The following is an 18,475-nucleotide window of genomic DNA, read 5'->3' as shown; positions in this document are numbered from 1 at the left end:
TCACAGACAACCAGTCAAAACAGTGATTGTCCTCTTTCTCCTCCAGCAACACTTGCATTAGATGTTCCTTCTGCTAAACTAGATCTGTGTGTGATTCCAGCAGAGAGACAAACATCAGCTGAGTGTTTCATTCATTTCAGCTTTATTCACACCTGAGGTCTGACGACACCAGATATGAGACCGAGAGCAGAACTCACACTTTGAGACTGTCCTCCTCTAAAAAACGACCATAAAGGTTGTATGTGCAAGCAGCTTATTACGACCTATACTTACGTTTTAAAGTTAAACGCCCTCTAGCGCTCCTTTTAATAACAGTGTCGTTTGTCATGAAATGGCGTTTGACCGTCATTACCAATCAAAATAGTATTTGTTTTATCATTGTATTTACTCGAGATTAATACAGAAAACTGAGATGTGTAATTAAAATTTATTTAGGCTATATATTTTTAATGTATTTGATGTGCTTTTCTTCTTCAAAAAGCCGTATTGGAAAGTAAAGAACCACATCAAAATAATTAAACTCTTATCATTTTTTAAAAAATAACTTAAAATAAACCTTTTGTAACAAAGTAAAAAAAAAAAAAAAAACGCTGAAAATGTTTTTATATAGATAGATTTTTTTTTTCAGTTCAGCTAAAGTTTTTAACAATATCACCATTTGACCACGTTCTTGTGGCGCTGAATAAATAAATAAAAAATCGATGAACCAAGAGGAAGAAGAAGAAAAGGAGGGAGGCGTGGCGTGGCCAGGTTTTTTCCTGACAGTCCCAGTGCAAGGTCGGTAGTATCAGAGCCCGTCTACGGAGAGCGTGCCCAATCCCTATTAAGTCCTATTGTACCGAATTTTGGTTGTAGTTCCACCAGAGTTCCACTGGGGGCGATCGCCCATGAGTGCAGAATGAATGGGAGTCTATGGGGCTAGACGGCTAAATTTGTCTCTTTCACCCGATTGCCGTTGAGAAATCTCAGATTTGAAGTAGGTTTTGCAAGTTCAACATGGGTTATAGGTCGAAAGTTGAATGAACGAGTACTTATGTCCTTTCGATTTATTACAGGTTGAGTTGTTGTTGTTGCCCATAACAGGCTAGCATTCTGCTAATGAACGCTGATTGGTCAGTGAAGGACTGATTACGACCAGAGATACCGCTTGATGGCATCGTGGCATCCGACCAGAAACAAACAAAACAAAAACTCGTCTAGCACGTGTGTTTACCTGTGTCAGCTGTGTTGTCGATGCCTCGAGTGAAAAGAAAGTGCAGAGCGCGAACGCACCAGAGTGACTGAAGGATTGCCGTAAAGCAGTATCTCTGGTCGTACGATGTGTGTGACGTCATTGACACTTTAAAAGACTTTTTAAAACAAATAAGTGACTCTAAAAAAATCTAACACCAAGCGATGTGTAATTTCTTTGCATCTCCTTTCGAATACAACATTCAAATTACTAGACAAAAAATGATATCCTGAGAAAAGTGGATTTTGAGGGGTATAGCGCCATAGACCTCCATTCATTCTGCACCCGTCCTGTGAGCGCCCTCATGTGGAGCCAGAGTGGAACTGCAACCAGTTCAGAAGCCGGAAGTTTACTGAGAGTGAAACTTCTCGCCTTATTAGACATTCTCTGGTATTAGGTAAGGTGTGAATTTTAAGTATGCTTTTGTTGTTTTTATATATTTATAAGTAGTTGTGTGTGTGTTTTGTAATTTATGTGGAACTAAATGAGTGCATTTTGACGTCTGGGTTACAAATCAGTTGCGATTGGCATTTTACTCATTAAGAAAGTAACTGTTACGTTATTTCATTGCTAACGTTACCTACTACCTAGCTAGCTTCATCGCTAGCAGCATGTTGCTATTTCACATGCATAATCTGCAATTTCTGTCATATTGCCACAAATAATTTCAGCCTAATGTATCCCAAACTGTAACGTTAAATGTTTTCTCTTTAGAGAAAAGGGTAGTTTCAGCATTATACAAGTAGCATCAGGTCACAACAGTTTTACAGCTATCCAAATTATTTAAATTCAGGGTATCGATTCAGCTAGGTATATAACATTTTAAAGAATTAAAATATATATATAAAAAAAGGCAGTAGCCTAATGGAAAAACCAGTTGACGGAAATCCAGTTCAGATTCATTGTTATTGCCTATTTTAGATTATAGCCACAAGTCAAGTCACCTTTATTTATATAGTGCTTTTTACAATACAGATTGTTTCAAATCAGCTTGAAAAAATAAATAAAAAATTAGTTAATGAAAACAGTGATGTCCTCATCCAGCTCAGTTCAGTTCTCATATAATGGTGCTAAAGCAGGCAGATCAATAATATTGTTGAATATTAAGTGTCCCCACTTCACATGCAAAATAAAATGTATTTAATAATACCCACTAGTGCATTCAGATTTATAGACACGCACAGGTTGACAAGGACCAGTCCGTGCCCACTCTTACAGAGCCCTGGTTTGTTTTGTCTAATCATCTCATCTGTTTGTTTTCAGGGTTTTTGTACCCATCCTTTATCACTGAAATATTTTACAAATCAATCGGTTCTTTTAAGAGCCAGTTTCTTTTTCCTCCTCTCTCTCTCTTTCTCTATTTCTCTCTTTCCCGTGTTGCTTTTACTTTATCCTTCAATTACTTCTATTTAAAAACATCTACAAATGGCATCAGAGCCATTAAAACAATTTAATGAATGGCTTGAAGCAGCAAAAACCATGGCTGATGAGTTGGAAACCCAAAAGTAAAGTTTTTCATTATTCATTATACATATTTCATTATTTCTCTATCATGGTATTTACCTAAATTTAAAAGAAAATGCCTCTGCAAATGCTTCCCCCAAATGTATCATTTAGTTTTTACTTTCAGACTAAAAAGAAAAGGGGAGAAAGGGAACTGAAGTCTCCAATGTTTCCTGGAGGAAGAGAGACCAGCATGGGCACATCCTACCACAACATGTTCAGAAGAGTCGATCTGGTCAGTGAAATACACTGCATACTGTTGATCACAAGTGTCTAACCCAGTGGGCATTTGATGTCAATTTAACATCAATGTGACATCAAACATTGATGTCAAAATTACGTCACGAAATAGGTCAAAAATGAAAGTCATATTGACGTCAACGTGTCAATGTCAATTTGATGTCAAGATTTTGACCTCTGCTGATGTCATTTTGATGTTATTTTGATGTCATGCTTTGTTGGCATTTGATGTCAATTCAACATTTATTTGACGTCAAGATGGCATGATGTTGATCCCAGCAGGCACAAGATATAGACTATAACATCGGTCAGATGTTGGATTTTGGTTGAAAATGAAAGTCGGGTTGATGTCTAAATCCAATGTTTGTTTGATGACTTTATTTAATTTCCGGTTTAAAGAAATAATATTTAGTTTTTTAGTCACCATGATGGTGGTTAGCGTTTGCTTTAGTTGTGCTCTTGACTCTTGACTTTTTAGTATAAAATTTTTTCTGGCTGCTATAATTGTGTTTATAAAGCACATTTGTTGTGGCAAAAAAGCCCTGATCTTATTCAGTGTCTAATGTTTTGATTATATAGAACTTGTATTTTTAATGTTGTTTTATAATAGAAGACCATTGATTTTACAGCATGAGAACAATGTTGTTTAGCAAATAATATAAAGGATTTTCAAAACATTTAATGCATTATGCAACATAATGCAACTTTTTCCTCTACATTATTACTTAGCCATCAAGAATCAGTGTATGACTCTCAACAATGGTGACAATAAATTAAATGCTTCAGCTGCAGTGCATGCTGGGTACCACCAATCAAAACTCACCCTTATCTCCCAGCATGCATTGCGGCTTTAATAAATTATGCAGCTGGGGTTGATCTGATTATCTGGATATTTTGTTTGATTGTCACCATTGTTGAGATTCATATGCTGTTTCTTGATGTCTGTGTGCGTCTAAATTCTGCCATCGATTAAAGGTTTTTAAAAATCAAGTATATTTTTTGATAAACAGCACTGTTAGATATGCTGTAGAATCAAATGACTTATATTATGAATAAAACAATGTAAAAACCACAAGTCCTATATAATCAAAGCATTAGACACTAAATAAGATCAGGGATTCAGGCAATTACATGATAATATCATCATCATCATCAACACTAAATAGCCAACATCATCTGATTTCATTTTCTCAAGGCGTTTTTAGCTATAACAATTGTGCTTTATAAATACACAATTATAGCAACCAGAGAAAATTTTATTTTTAAGAGTTAAGGGTCAAGAGCACAACTAAAGCAAATGCTAACCACCATCATGGTGACTTTAAAATACAAAATATTATTTCTTTAAACCGGAAATTAAATAAAGTAAATCGGGTTAGTTTTAAGTGAAGCTGGTAATAAGTGTACAGCCATGCATTTCACCTTTTTGTTTGGTTTATTCCAACCAAAATTCAACGACTGCCCAACGTTGGAGCTTGACGTCAAACAAACATTGGATTTAGACATCAACCCGACTTTCATTTTCTACCAAAATCCAACGTCTGACCAATGCTGTAGTCTATATCCTGTGCCTTCTGGGCATCTATTTGACATCAGGATGTCATGATGTTGATGTCATTTTAATGCTATTTTGATATCATTCAATATCAAGCTCCAATATCAGATTAAATGTACCTTTTAGAGTATATGCAATTATAGTGTATGCTGTCATTTTAAACGTGAACTAAATGTAAATATGCTAGGATTTAAATAAATAAAAACACACATGCAAAATACATAGACCTATAGGCCTACAACTTTCAAGATCATTCAGGCTAGGTCTTTTAGATGTTGTCACATTGATTTACAATGAGTAATAAATATACTTTTTTCAGACATTTCAGACATTGTTTTGACATAAATTTCCCATCAATTTGACGTTGTTTCCTGACATCAAATCAACATCGATTTAATGTCAATGATATTGACCTGAGATGTAGGGACCAGAAAAAACATGTAAGATTGATACCTTTGTTAGGCATCTTTACAACCACAAGGAAATAATTACAAAATTTAATGAAAATATGCATATTCATGCATGCCATACATGGTGGTCAAAATCTTGACTATTTGTTGATGTCAAATTGACGTCAAGGTGCCCGCTGGGAAGCTTTTGGTCAGCAGTGATGTTTTCTATATCATTACATGTTGTGTTTGCAGTTAAAGCTGCCGGCACTAGGGAGCTCTCAGAGGTCGAGGAGCTGCAAATTAATAATATTCCACAAGAGGTGCCAAGTCTTGGTAAGCATATTGAATTGAAAGCCTAAATAATTTCAGCTTTTATATTTAAATTTAAAATGTCACATATAGGAAACTGTAAAAGTATGTAATTCCCATTTACATCATGCATATGAAGGGACAAAGCCATATAAGAAATTGCTAATTTGCTTTATTAAAATGCATTATTGCAACTGGCTTTTTCCTTATTATTATTATTTATTTTTTATTAATTTAGTTCAACATCTTCAGAGGCTAAAAAACCTGCTAACTTCTGTCACTGTCTCTGCATCAGTGGAAGTAGAAGAGACACCCAGCATGTCTGCATGGACCAAAAGACAGGTAATCTCTGAAAAGAAATTCAGGGCTGCAATGCCAGAGATCTTGAACTGCATGTCGGCTGCAGAGACAGTGACCCAGCATTGCTGTCAACAATGCAGAACTGTTGATGCTGTTGTCCGGTGCTTAGACTGTGTCCCCTCAGGAAATCAGTGTTTCTGTTCATCATGTGACACCGAGATCCACAGAAAAACTGTTTTCCATGATAGGGAAGCGATGTTTGATGGTGTTTTAAAACCCATTCCACCAACATCCATAGTGGTGGCTGATGAAAGTGGCCAATATCAACTCCGTGAACAAGGCATGTTCAGATAATGTAGTAGGTGCCCTCTGCAGTGTCCTTTAACTGAATCTTTTGTTGAGTAAATGTGTAGACATTACTGATATTACTTTCTGAAATGTGCTTTACTGCAGTGTGTGTGCTTCCAGTTCCTCCACCGATACAAATCTGTTCTTGTGGTCCAAACCAAGACTTCACAGTTATCCCAGGAAAGCAGACCGTATTGGGGACTATCAACGGTATGTCTCGTCACTTCCTTCTACCTTTTTATATCCGACCAGATGAAGTCAAGCATAATAATGGCTTACTATATTCTTTTGTCCTGTGCTGTACAAATACTGGTCAAATAGTAAACACATGTTTGTTTTAAGGTCCACACAACCTGTGTCTGCCGTGTATAAGCTGTCCACTGTGTTCTTCCAGATGGACTCCTGGGATTAGTGACTTGCTTCAATACAGACACTGGCCAGCAACCACCAGCTGCCAAATGCTGTTTAAGTTTGATCTGTTCACATCATTTGAGCAGATGAAATTAGCCAGCCCAGCTTTATCCCAACAAGCATTTCTCAGGATGCTTGAACATCGATGTCTTTGCACTGGTCGGGTAAGGGCTGTTTTTATTTCCAAAGTGTTTGAATTCCAGACTTCAAAATCTTTTATTAACCAAAATAATACCATCCTTCTTTCCAGACGGGTAGTGTTTGTGGTGATACCTTCTTCCACAGAGTCTTTCGGGAGTTTGCCTTCTGCAATTTTAAGAAAGAAGATCTGTGCCTGATAGAGCCTTTAAATGCCCAGCATTCACACCAGACACGCTGGCTATATCTGCAGACGCTAATAGAAAACATTAACGGCTCAAGAAATCCAAAGGGTAAGTGTAATCTTTCTTTCTTTTCTTTTGTAATGTGGATATAGGGTGGTGCAGTGGTGTTTGTGTGTCCATGCTGCATCTCTCCGGTCACCCAGTGCTAGATGCGATGGGCTCTAGACCCCCCATGCCATGACCCTCTAAAGGAAAAGCAAGTATAGCTATTGGTTGAATGGACTGATAGTTATTTATAGAGAAAGTGTACTTTAACTTATTTCTGTAAAAAATAACAATCATTTTGTGGCATCTAAACATATTTCTTTAACATAATTTTCTTTGGCTCTAGTCATTATATAATTATACTTTTAATTGAAATTCATGGAAAGTAACAAAATGTGTCAAATGTGTGATTGCTTCACATTCAAACGTAAATGCTTTTACAATTTAAAGAGTGTTTTGAAAGATATAGCACTGTTTTAAACAAGCTTGTTATATTACAGTTCTGCGACAGCAATCTGGTAAATTGTTCAGGAACGTTTTCTCCCTTCTGTCGCCTGAAGACACAAACACAAATAAAGATTTAGTTATTTATTTTTGTACTTTAAACAGTATGTTTTTTACTTCTTACACGAGTTAATTCCACATTACAGCATTCATTTCCACAGGACAAACACAAGCTGAAACTCTAAACACAGTGATCCAGATCAAATGTGATTCATACAGACTTAAATGTGTGGCACCTTTATGGTTAATTGTCATATTAATTTAGGTGAATGCAACGTTTAATCATTATTATGTAATTGTGTTGGCGATGAATTCCTCTTATTTAACAGGACAGACGAACCATCTCTTTTTGATGGACTGTTCATCGCACAAGATGCCAAAGTATCTGCCTTTGTTGACCACATTAGAAGCCAGATGTTAAGTGTAAGGATTTCTTTAACTCTTTTTAATTGAATGTTTTCTTGTCCTGGGATTACATGTAACATATTGTTTCTACTTTCAGAGGACAGGTCATGATGTCTGCGGACCGGCAACATTTCCAGCAGGCAGAGAAATAGCACAGAAGTCCAGGACCAAGGTGGATGAAGAGGGCCTTGAAATAGCTGTGTGCAGACATGAGTCTCGCTGCAAGGCTTGAGCCTCTACCGTGGTGAAATATATGCCGACCCAATGTTCCTGCAGAAGGAGCGGCACACGCTGGAAATGACACACTCTTTTGTATGGACATTGCTTGCAGGGAGATAGCCATTGCCAAATGATAACTCAAGTTTGTACTGATGTTTTACCTTTATTAATATATGCCATGCATGGGAATAACACCATGACTAGCTAAAAATCACACTTTTTTATATTATGGAATTAGAAAATGAATATGGCTACTACCTTATCAGTGCTGATATGACAAATTACCATACATATTACTACACACTGTAGTGTTACAGGAATTGTACTAGTCACTTAGATCCTGGTTTGTCTCCTTACCAGTTTTGGCAGTTTTCCCTTTACAGGCACTGGCCTTATTTGGAAAAGATGGCAGAAAAGTTATCCGAGCTCCAACCACTTCCCATGATGAAGCCTTTTCTATCTGTAATGCGTGGGCTCACACTGGCAAATGTGAGGTACTGTGTGTGAGTTAAGTTTACGTTTTAATGTTTTAATGAAACATCCTTACAGCATCAGAAACATGTAGCTTGATTATTATCTGGGTAAATATGCACGTTTCATAAGTCAGAAGTAGTAAACATTATTGAAATACTTTAATGCAGTGGTTTTCAGACCTGTCCTGGAGGACCCCAGCACTGCATTGTGTACAGTATGTCTCCCTTATCTCACACACACAATTCAGCTCTTGCAGTCTCTACTAATGAGCTGATGAGTTACATCAAGTGTGTCACATAAGTGAGATATACAACATGTGTAGTGCTGGGTATCCTCAAGGACAAGTTTAAAACCACTTATTTAGTGTGTGTGTGTGTGTGTGTGTGTGTGTGTGTGTGTGTGTGTGTGTGTGTGTGTGTGTGTGTGTGTGTGTGTGTGTGTGTGTGTGTGTGTGTGTGTGTGTGTGTGGGTGTGTGTGTGTTGGGTGTGGGTGTGTGTGTGCATATATATGCTTATGAACTTTTTAAACATAGTTAACGTTACTATCAGTGATCACACTGTTACAACAGTACTGATCATTCTGGTTTAACTGCAGTGTGTGTGTGTGTGTGTGTGTGTGTGTGTGTGTGTGTGTGTGTGTGTGTGTGTGTGTGTGTGTGTGTGTTGTTTGCAGGATATGCTTCCTGATCCCGTCCAGAAGTTCTGACTGCACAATTGCAGTTGTGAAAGCTTTTCTTTCATTGTTATCCTACCTCAGAACATTTGATATTTTCAAATATTAAACATATCAACATTTGCTCATGGCACCAAATTCAATTGATGATACACAAACTAATAAATAAGATTTGAATGATAAAGGTCTTGGTCTTCTTCTTGGGAGCAGGTTAGGTGGGGCGGGAGAAGCCAGGAGGGTGCAGGAAACACTGTTGGTGAAGAGCTGGAACAGGTCAATAGCTTCCTTTCAAGGGCAGCTCTTACTACAAACTACATGACCAAGTCAGGTAAAGGGTTAATCAGTGTGTTTGACACACAATGCTAGATAGATTGTAAAATTGATTTGTTCTTATTGGTTTTGTTTTGTTATAGGCAGAGGAGATATGATTACTGTACTTGCCATGGGATGGAGCAATAGGAAGGTGGAGAGTCTCCACAAGACACTGGCGGAAAGATTTGTCAAAGTAAGAAGCCTAGACGGCACGTTAAGGTGTTTCCTGGGCCCTGGAGACACTGTGAATGTGATTGTGCTCTACCCTGCATTTTTTTCAGGGGCAATTGTGGTTAATTTTGCAGTGATACTGTGTTTTCTGTCATTTTTTTATCTTTTTAAATAGACTACACAGAGAGCAGAAATGAAGCAGCCGATCTTGAGAGTCTCAAGCAGGAGTTGAACATCTCTATGGAGGATGCAGATCGGTGGCTGTGTGATGGCAAGCAATGGGCAGCCACTGGTGTGTAATATAGTCGCTGGTGTAAACATGTCCATATATATTTGTCTACATTTTTGCAGTGATACTGTGTTTTCTGTAATGGTCGACTTTGCTTATTTCTGGTTTTCAAGAGAGACACAGGACTCACAGTAGCAGGAAGAGCTCCAGAGTGAAATCCATGAGATTATTTATTCCATCCGAAGAAAGAAGCATGATCTGTGTCGACAAAATGGTATTTGATACTACATCACTCAACTTGCATTTTGTAATTACATTTTTTTTCTAATATATATATATATATATTTTACTTACAGACAGCAACCAAACAAGGCAACGCAAACGGAGAAGACTTGGTGAGCTCAAAAAGACACTCGGAGAGAAGATAGTGCTGTACAACACCATTCCTGGCTGTGAAGAGAAAACTGACACCGAAGCAGCGTGCAGTCTCTCTGATGACTTTATTCTGCCTTGGGAAACACAAGGAGATGCTCATTAATGTGTTTTATTTTTGTGCTTTTTTGAATTCACAAAATTCAGTTGATTGTTAATACAAGTAATAACACTCAGCAATTTAACACTGCCACCCAGTAAAAAAGGTGCAACATACAGTAAAGAATAACACATTATATATTCTGTTGCTATCTGAGAAATGATCTGTAATGTTCCCATATGAAGACATAGGGCCAGTTGTTCAAAGGTAAGATGATCGGATTTTGGTTATCGGATTGGATCAAATCTTGAAAATGGGTTGTTCAAAAGGGAAAGAAGGAATCTGAAATCAGATTAGATCACGCAATCCAGTCCTAGTTTTAATCTGGATCAAACCTTCAGTTTGTGTTGTTCAAAACTTGTCAGTAGGATTTGGATAACTTTGATCCAAAAAAACAGGATCATCCTGATCCCAACAGGATTTCAAGGTGGATTCCAGGAAGAAAATGTAGTAAAACTTTAAAATTGGTCAAATAATACATTTGTATTATTTAGTGTATTTCCTTTTATTTATATTTTGCACTTGACTTGTGTAACCGTTTTAACAGTGATAAAGTAGACATAGGCTACCGATTAAGCTATTCAGTATAGTATAGTAAAGTAAAAATAAAATAAAAATGATCTTGTCCCCATGAAATAATCACCCAAACAGATTTCAGTAACAAACAAAAATAATATATTCCATTTTTCTGTCATTCATCTCCGTATATTAATTTCAAAGAAACAATCATCAGAGATGAAGAAGAACCCTGAACATTCTTTATTTTGTGAACTATTGGACATTTAGCCTTTTTATTTTTTTTAAGATGTTTTCAAAATATCCACAATGTATTTGTTAATGTATATATGTGTGTTTTATTAGTTGTGGCTCAGATGAGGGGTCATAAAAGAAATTATGAATGGAAGTGGATGTTTATGTTATTTCTGTGTTTTGTCTCAAAGTAAGAAACACTTACAGTGACCCCATGTTGGCTCTTCTACCTGTTCTTCACATCGCTGGTCGCCCACATTGTGATATGTTGTCCCATTTAGAGCACTGGTAATCCGGATTTGGTAATCTTGAAAACTGTGTATCTGGATCAGGGGGATCCAGTCCAATGTTGCTTTGAAAAACCGGCATAAAAGTAAGACGGATCACCTGATCCTGAACAAGAAAAAATGGGATTTCCAAATCCGGATAATTCTGATCCAGATTAAATGTTTTGAACAACTGGCCCATAGTGATAATCTGATAGTTATTGTTACTCCTGTAACACACACTCTATACTAGTAGTGGTCATCACTTTTCTTTTATATATAAGAGCTGCAATAGCCAAACACATTTAAGAAGAAAACCATATCTATTCTGAAATGGCAAAATCCAACCCAAGCATGAAATAACTCTGCCTACCAATAAGATATCCTTTCAATATGTCTTTAATAAAAATAAAAAATCTTAATACTGGGATGAGCATTTCTTTAACTTTCTGTTATATTGTAGTGTGATGTTTCAGTTGTTGTCAATTATGTGTATTGGCTGCATTATTATATGCATACTTAAGGGATGATACAGTTAGGATATTGTTATATTACAGTTTTTCTCGATTGTTTACACACATTTTCTGAAAGCATGCCTCATATTCTCAGAACTCTACACACAAATCCAAAAACACACACACAATGGGCAAAACCCCTCAATTCTCCTGCAAAATGAAACTTTACATTCAAAACAATGTTATTTCTTCTCAAATGACACACACAAACCATCATATGAATAGACATTTATAAGAACCAGTTGAACACTGATGTGCTCAATGTAAAACACTATGATGAATGGAAACACTTCTTCTCCATTCATCATAATGACTTAGGCCTTTTTTTGTTCAGTGTTACACTTTCTACAGACAGTACATATACATAAGTGTGTTGTTAAATATTTGAGAATATTGTTTTTATACTCAGAACACACAAATACACGGTAACAAATATATTTTATTTTTCCTACAAAAACAATGTACACAGTGTACATCCCAACCAACACAAAGTTGCACATGCAGTACAGTGGTCTACATACAGAACAACAGAAGAATTACAGTTACAGTAAAAAATAAATAAATAAAAAATCCAATGTTGGCATCCATTGCCCCATTGAAGAGCTCACCTGTTGCCCTTTCACGCTAAAGCTCTGATTGCTAATTGTAAAACTGTGTGACGGGTGTTTGCCCATGTGAAGAGTCAGTGTGTGTATCTGAATGGCAGTGTGTTCCTTGTGAAAACAAGAGATTTTCTGCATGAAAATTGTGCCAAAAGCAGAGAATTGTGTGTAGTGTTTTGAAAAAAGTGTGTTTTAGAAAGCAGGAATTGTGCTTGTAGTTTAGCAGAATTGGTTCAGGGGGTTGGTGAATGAGTTACATGTTGTGGTCATTGTGTCTCAAGTACCAGAATTTGTTTGTAAACAATTGAGAAAAACTGTAAATTGGCCAGATTGAATAGATCAATAATAGAATAAAACTTTTTTACAAGAAAATAGACTTACCTATTTGTATGCACAAATAGGCCTAACCCCTAACCGTTCGGTTAGAGTAACTGCTTCATTCGACTGAATGGCCTAGAGAAGCGATCATGTGTCAGAAGTGAAAGTGAAAGAAGGAACTTCTGCAGTTTGGGGCGTTAAAAGTGCCGACGCACCGACTCTTTGTGTAAAGCTGAAGCGAGTAAACGTTCAAAAGCGGTGATCAGAAAGAGCTTTACCCAAAGCTGAGTGTTAGAGCTATACTTTACATATTATACAGTGTGCAGGTGAAAGATGCTGCACACATCGACAAAGACGCCGACCGGAGGATTCTCTTTTGAGAACACACGCAGGTGAGACATCTATAACAACATCAAGACGTAAACAATAAATAATATGATCAAGACATTACTACAATTTACATTGATTGCCAAGCGCTAATATGCTGACGAAGCCAAAACGATTGCAAAACATCAAAGTGTTTTGACACATGAATGAGTAAACATGGCCTACTCCTAAACAACATAATAGTAAAAAAAAGTAGGCCTAACTTAATAATGCCATATCTTTTAATTGTATTGTATCTGTTTGTTTATTCATTTATAGAAATGCTGTTCTGGAAGCAAATTTATCAGAGAAGGGTTACAGTGCACCAAACGCCAGGAAGACTGGCACCACCATTGCCGGCCTGATATTCAAAGTCTGTTTTGACGCTGCAAAAGCATGATTTGTGTTGTTAATTACTGATTAAATATTTATAATTTAAGTCTATGTTGTAATTCATTTCCATATCATTTAAGTCTATGTTGTAATTCATTTCCATATCATTTAAGTCTATATTGTAATTCAAGTAATTGCAAATAAACTTAGCTATATTAAATTAATATGATGGTATGTAATATTTAGTTATAATAAACCAAAAAATAAATGGATTCTATTTTAGGATGGAGTGATTTTAGGTGCAGACACCAGAGCCACGGATGATATGGTCGTAGCTGATAAAAACTGCATGAAAATCCACTACATAGCTCCCAAAATCTAGTGAGTGAATCTTTTGGTTGCTCATCATCATAGTTCAAGTCTCTATCTAAACTAAATTGTATAGTGCCTGTTTTTATTGTTTTCTTTTTCTTTGGTTCTTCTTACCACAATAGCTGTTGTGGTGCGGGTGTTGCTGCTGATGCTGAGGTCACTACTCAGATGATGTCTTCAAATGTAGAACTGCATTCACTGAGCACAGGACGACCTCCTCTTGTGGCCATGGTGACCCGACAGCTCAAACAGATGCTGTTCAGGTGAAAGTGTCATAGTCGTTCAATCTGATTTAAGTGATTAAGGCAAAGTGACTGATACATCAAAATACATCATTCTTTCTTTATTTAAGATATTGCTCACTAGTTAACTGATAATATTAGTTTATCTTAAAGAGCTATTTAAATATATATTATCCAGGTCCAGGACTAGGGCTGACTGTTTCCCATTTTCTTTGTAGGTATCAGGGGCACATTGGTTCTTCTCTAATTGTGGGAGGTGTGGATATTAACGGCCCACAGCTCTATAGCGTCTACCCTCATGGTTCCTATGATAAGCTTCCTTTCCTTACCATGGGTACTTTATCCCCTTTATTTGAGTGAACACAATCAAACATGTTTTTTTCTGCACTTATTTATCAAAACTATATATTACAGGGTCTGGAGCAGCTGCTGCCATTTCTGTATTTGAAGATCGTTACAAGCCAAATATGGAGGTCAGACAACTGTTAAGACATTCTTATTGATATTTCCCAACATGGTATTGTATATGCTGTTATTGTAGTTACATTTGCATTTTAACTAGGGGTCTACGGACCCCTGAGGGCCCTTCAAAGGGGAAGTAGCTTGACGCTCGAGAACAGACCTCATTGGTCCCTGCAGAAGCTCAATGAATGAACCTCAATCATTCTCGTGTGTCAAGCAAGCATGTTTGATCTTCTTTCCCAAATTCAATCTGACATTTATTTTTATTCTTTGCTTCTTACCCTCAGTGTAATCTTTATTGTTGAATCCCACTTCCCAAACACACGTTCTGTATTTGTTCTTGTCAATTCCACACCTACATAAACGCTTGGGAAATGTAAAGCTAGAGGAAGGAAAGCAGCTGGTGAGAGATGCCATCACTGCAGGCATCTTCTGTGACCTTGGTTCTGGCAGCAATGTAGACCTATGTGTGATCACAGAGAAAGCTGTGGATTATCTGAGGGGATATGACCAGCCTGTTCAGAAAGGACTGAGGTAAGATGAATGTGGAAGTGTAATGTGGAAGAATGCAGTAACATTAATTCTTCATCATTTTAAAATGAGAATTTGTTTCAATGTATCCATTTTCCTGGGTTTTCCAGAAAGCAGGGTTACTCCGAACTCTTGGTTGATTACATTTCTTACTCAGTTATCGGTTCCAAAACACGGCCAGAAGTAAGTTCAGTCAACTCAAGAATATGTTCACTGTGAACACACTCATACAGGAAGGTACATCCTAGTATAGAGCTCTGCAGTGATTATTATTTTTGTTGGCCAACCCAGAAGTTAGCATCACCCTGGTTCCCTCAACAAAAACTCAATAGGATGTTTTCATTGGCTTTTTTGTATTATTGCAGAAAATAAGCTCTGTGAAAAAAAAAGAAAGAAGATTCTTACACTTTTTGTTCATCATGATAATCTTCACAAATTAACAACTTTTAAATCTGAAGCCTATAAATACAATTGTCAGAAGGCTATAAACAAACTACACCACATCGCAGGACCTCAGCTTCACCATCACTAGCTTCCAACACATTGACAACTTCCAACTAGCGAGTAGATGATTTTTCCAGTACAGTGTGATGACATTTAATGTCCCTGACAACCTTTGTAGTCCCATTCACAAAGCCACTTGTTAGCAACGCCTTTTTCAAGACAAGTAAAAACTTTTTAAAAAATTGCAATAATAACCCTAATCCCTAACCCTAGCCACAGACCTTATTTCTGGCAAAAAAAAAAAAAAAAAAACTTTAAAAATCTGTTCACTTCAGGACGGTGGAACCAGAAGTGCTAAAATGCTAACTCATTTCTGGGTTTTGGCCTACAAAATGTCATCCCTGCAGCGCTCTCTATTCACTTACTTGTGAACTATTCTATGTCATTTTTTAGTAAACATAGGGCCGGATTTTTGGGGTTAAAAAAAACACTGTCAGGATTTACTAAAGACAATAAATTTGTAGACATTTTTAATGAAACCGAATGTTAAGGTTTCATTATAATACTATATATTGCTATATATTTACTTGTATATATATTTACCACGTAAACTTATGCACGACCTGCTTTCTGGAATATACCCCTAATCAACTCTCATCCTGATCAATCCTCTTTTAATAACCTTCTGAGTTTACAACTGCACATATTTATTCATAAAATCTCTTAACATTCAAAAACATGTTCTCTCTTTCTTCTAAATCACCAGGGAGGGTACCTACAGATACAAGCCAGGCACTACTGCTGTGCTCACACAAACAGTTATTCCATTACCACTGGATGTTGTGGATGAATCTGTTCAAGTGATGGACACTGAATGAGAATATATGCGCAATTCTTTACACTCTTTCCTTCACTCTTTAGGAAATAAGGTATATGTGAATAGGTTTCCTTTCTGGATAAAAATGGAAACCTATATTTTTCATAATTTTAGAAGTAGCCATACGCTTTAGGACTTTCCATGTATTCAGTAATTTGCATTTGAGCTACTCAAGACTGTTTTGCAAAATGCATAATATTAAAAAGTGTGTTTCCTTACCTTTCCTTAACTCATCAGACATAAATAGTCCATTCAATAAAATTTAAGATTAAAAAATGAAACATTGTCATTTTTGTTGTATTTTTTTTTTTAAAACGATCAAGCTAAATATTAATTTGTTGGATACAAAGGCAATATTAACCATAAATATTTGTATCGTCTTATAAGAGCTTTACAACCAGATATTTCAGCATGATGGGGAATTGATTACTACTACATTGTTCACAGCAAAGTGAGCAGACATATTTATACATATTTGTATTTATATATTTACAAACTCATGAAGAAACAAACTGCATGCCTTTTAAATATTTTAAGTTAGTGAAAGCATGAGAATTATTCTTGGTCACAATTGTTACGGTGGGGAACTATAAATCAGTCAGTTAAAAATGTATCAGTTGCTGAATAAGACCCATTATAAAGTTGCAATATTTTATTGTAAAAATATTGTACTTTTTTTTAATAAAATGCAATTATGTAAGAGCATCATAAATCAAGAATAAATATAAAAAGTATAATTTAATTTTTACATTGTTTTGTAATATACAAAGTTTGTGACACCACCTACATGTTTGTGTCCTGTGATCATGAAATGTATGATCAAGAGCAAAGAACCTACAATCACTATAGGACCAGTTTCTCAATACTGAGACCATTTGTTTTTTAAAATCTTTTCACACAGTGAGCACAACAGGCTAAACTGTGGATCATTTATCATTGCTTTAGCACAAAATGCATTCAATGGGTAGATCTTTCAAATTACATAAACTATTTTCTCATTAATGAACAGGCCAATTTGAATGTTTACATACTCTCTTTTCAAATCTGTTCAATCCTAACATAATACAAAAGTATAATACCATATCGAAAATATTCCAAATCTAAAAAAAATAAAGGCTATCAAAATTATTAGATGCAAACACTCATCACCATTTATACAAAAGGGGGAAACTGAGGACAAATTGTGTATACTGTAATATATGGACCATGAAATGTATCAAAGAAATTGTACAAAAGAAAACAGTGTTTGTTGGGTGAGAAACTTTGCGGGCCCTATCTTGCACCCGGCGCAATTGACTTTGTACACCGACGCATGTATCATTCCTATTTTGCACCCGACGCACAGCGGACTTTTATGGCAAGCCAAAGTATTCATAAACGCCCAATCAGGCGTCTGATTGCACACTGACACTCCAAAAGCGTGCATCCCCATACAATGTTACTTTTCTGTCTTTTACGGCCCTGACGAGAACGTCGGCCTCCTTGGATGTGAGCCGCTCCTGGCGTGCGCCTGCATGGCAAATCTGTCGTTATAATAGCAATCCGCCATGGAACAAGCACGCCTGCCCTTAAAGGGAATGTGAGATGTCGCTCTGGTTGGTTTATTTCACGTTACGCCAAAACCACACCTATGAATAATGAAGCTTCTTCAGACCAACCCATTTTAGTCATTTATCCCGCCGGTATAATAGCAACAGCACCCGATATCCACCCACAAAGTGTTTCTCGCTTGATACTTGCATTTCAGATCGTTAAAATAGGGCCCTGCTATAGTGTAATGGAAGAATGACTTGATTTGAGACGTGTTTTGATGGTTTTAGTGCATTTTGAAAGTTGGTTAGGAGAACTGTGTGCCATATGAAAAAATAAATGACTTTAGGATAGAGTCCTAGCAATTGTAAATATGGCAGCTGCATTTGACACGTTTTAATTGCTTTCCTTTTTAGTGTTTTGAGACATATACTGTAATAAAGGGCAAACTGTGATTAAAACTGCTCATGTGGCTTTTTGTAAAATGTTCACATGAATTCAAGATCATCACTTTGATAGTTGACAATAGTGTCAAATATCATTTTACACCCTTCAACCTATTTTTTTCTCATGTAACTGGTGGAATTAAATGAGTTAAATAACATATCTATACACAAAGATCTCATAATGAAATATCTTATTGTGAGGATGCCTTTTCTAGTAGCCTGACTTAAAAGGGAGATTCGAAATG

General features: G+C 36.5%; 2 protein-coding genes across 6 annotated transcripts; both read left to right on the top strand.

Moving 5' to 3' along the window:
- Window positions 1–1,562: 1,562 nt before the first annotated feature.
- Window positions 1,563–11,621, top strand: LOC308688255 (uncharacterized protein). 5 transcript variants are annotated; one of them, XR_014029855.1, is made up of 15 exons: window positions 1,563–1,628; window positions 2,495–2,736; window positions 2,862–2,969; window positions 5,174–5,254; window positions 5,469–5,572; window positions 5,984–6,088; window positions 6,273–6,453; window positions 6,540–6,720; window positions 7,491–7,584; window positions 7,664–8,279; window positions 8,933–9,260; window positions 9,346–9,437; window positions 9,591–9,707; window positions 9,818–9,918; window positions 10,001–11,621. XR_014029855.1 is itself a non-coding variant. In XM_081361214.1 (15 exons), the coding sequence occupies exons 4-8, from the start codon at window positions 5,557–5,559 to the stop codon at window positions 7,580–7,582; spliced, it is 627 nt and encodes a 208-aa protein (XP_081217340.1). In that variant the 5' UTR covers window positions 2,663–2,736; window positions 2,862–2,969; window positions 5,174–5,254; window positions 5,469–5,556; the 3' UTR covers window positions 7,583–7,584; window positions 7,664–7,810; window positions 8,169–8,303; window positions 9,143–9,260; window positions 9,346–9,437; window positions 9,591–9,707; window positions 9,818–9,918; window positions 10,001–11,621. The 5 variants fall into 5 exon arrangements, 1 of the variants encoding a protein (XP_081217340.1); XR_014029856.1 differs by having other exon boundaries at window positions 1,568–1,628; window positions 9,143–9,260; XR_014029857.1 differs by having other exon boundaries at window positions 1,568–1,628; window positions 7,664–8,288; window positions 9,143–9,260.
- A 1,130-nt stretch (window positions 11,622–12,751) lies between these two features.
- On the top strand, window positions 12,752–16,958 carry LOC308688220 (proteasome subunit beta type-7-like). The gene is made up of 8 exons (XM_081361147.1): window positions 12,752–13,019; window positions 13,273–13,366; window positions 13,610–13,707; window positions 13,821–13,961; window positions 14,159–14,274; window positions 14,355–14,413; window positions 14,785–14,936; window positions 16,144–16,958. The coding sequence occupies exons 1-8, from the start codon at window positions 12,961–12,963 to the stop codon at window positions 16,253–16,255; spliced, it is 831 nt and encodes a 276-aa protein (XP_081217273.1). The 5' UTR covers window positions 12,752–12,960; the 3' UTR covers window positions 16,256–16,958.
- Window positions 16,959–18,475: the final 1,517 nt, after the last annotated feature.

This window comes from Scardinius erythrophthalmus (genome assembly GCF_964197995.2).
Source record: "Scardinius erythrophthalmus genome assembly, chromosome: 1".
In the NCBI taxonomy this organism is placed as follows: domain Eukaryota; kingdom Metazoa; phylum Chordata; class Actinopteri; order Cypriniformes; family Leuciscidae; genus Scardinius; species Scardinius erythrophthalmus.
The sequence above is the reverse complement of the archived record's forward strand: the minus strand, read 5'-3'. Positions and strand labels throughout refer to the sequence as shown.

What these genes read in the sequence shown, in the direction of transcription:
- LOC308688255 (XM_081361214.1), top strand. An exon ending in GATGTCTTTGCACTGGTCGG is followed by an intron (nt 6,454 to 6,539) that starts GTAAGGGCTGTT and finishes CCTTCTTTCCAG; the next exon opens with ACGGGTAGTGTTTGTGGTGA. An exon ending in CGGCTCAAGAAATCCAAAGG is followed by an intron (nt 6,721 to 7,490) that starts GTAAGTGTAATC and finishes CTTATTTAACAG; the next exon opens with GACAGACGAACCATCTCTTT.
- LOC308688220 (XM_081361147.1), top strand. Translation starts at nt 12,961, where the DNA reads ATGCTGCACACATCGACAAAGACGCCGACCGGAGGATTCTCTTTTGAG. An exon ending in GCTTCCTTTCCTTACCATGG is followed by an intron (nt 14,275 to 14,354) that starts GTACTTTATCCC and finishes TATATATTACAG; the next exon opens with GGTCTGGAGCAGCTGCTGCC. An exon ending in GTTACAAGCCAAATATGGAG is followed by an intron (nt 14,414 to 14,784) that starts GTCAGACAACTG and finishes GGAAATGTAAAG; the next exon opens with CTAGAGGAAGGAAAGCAGCT.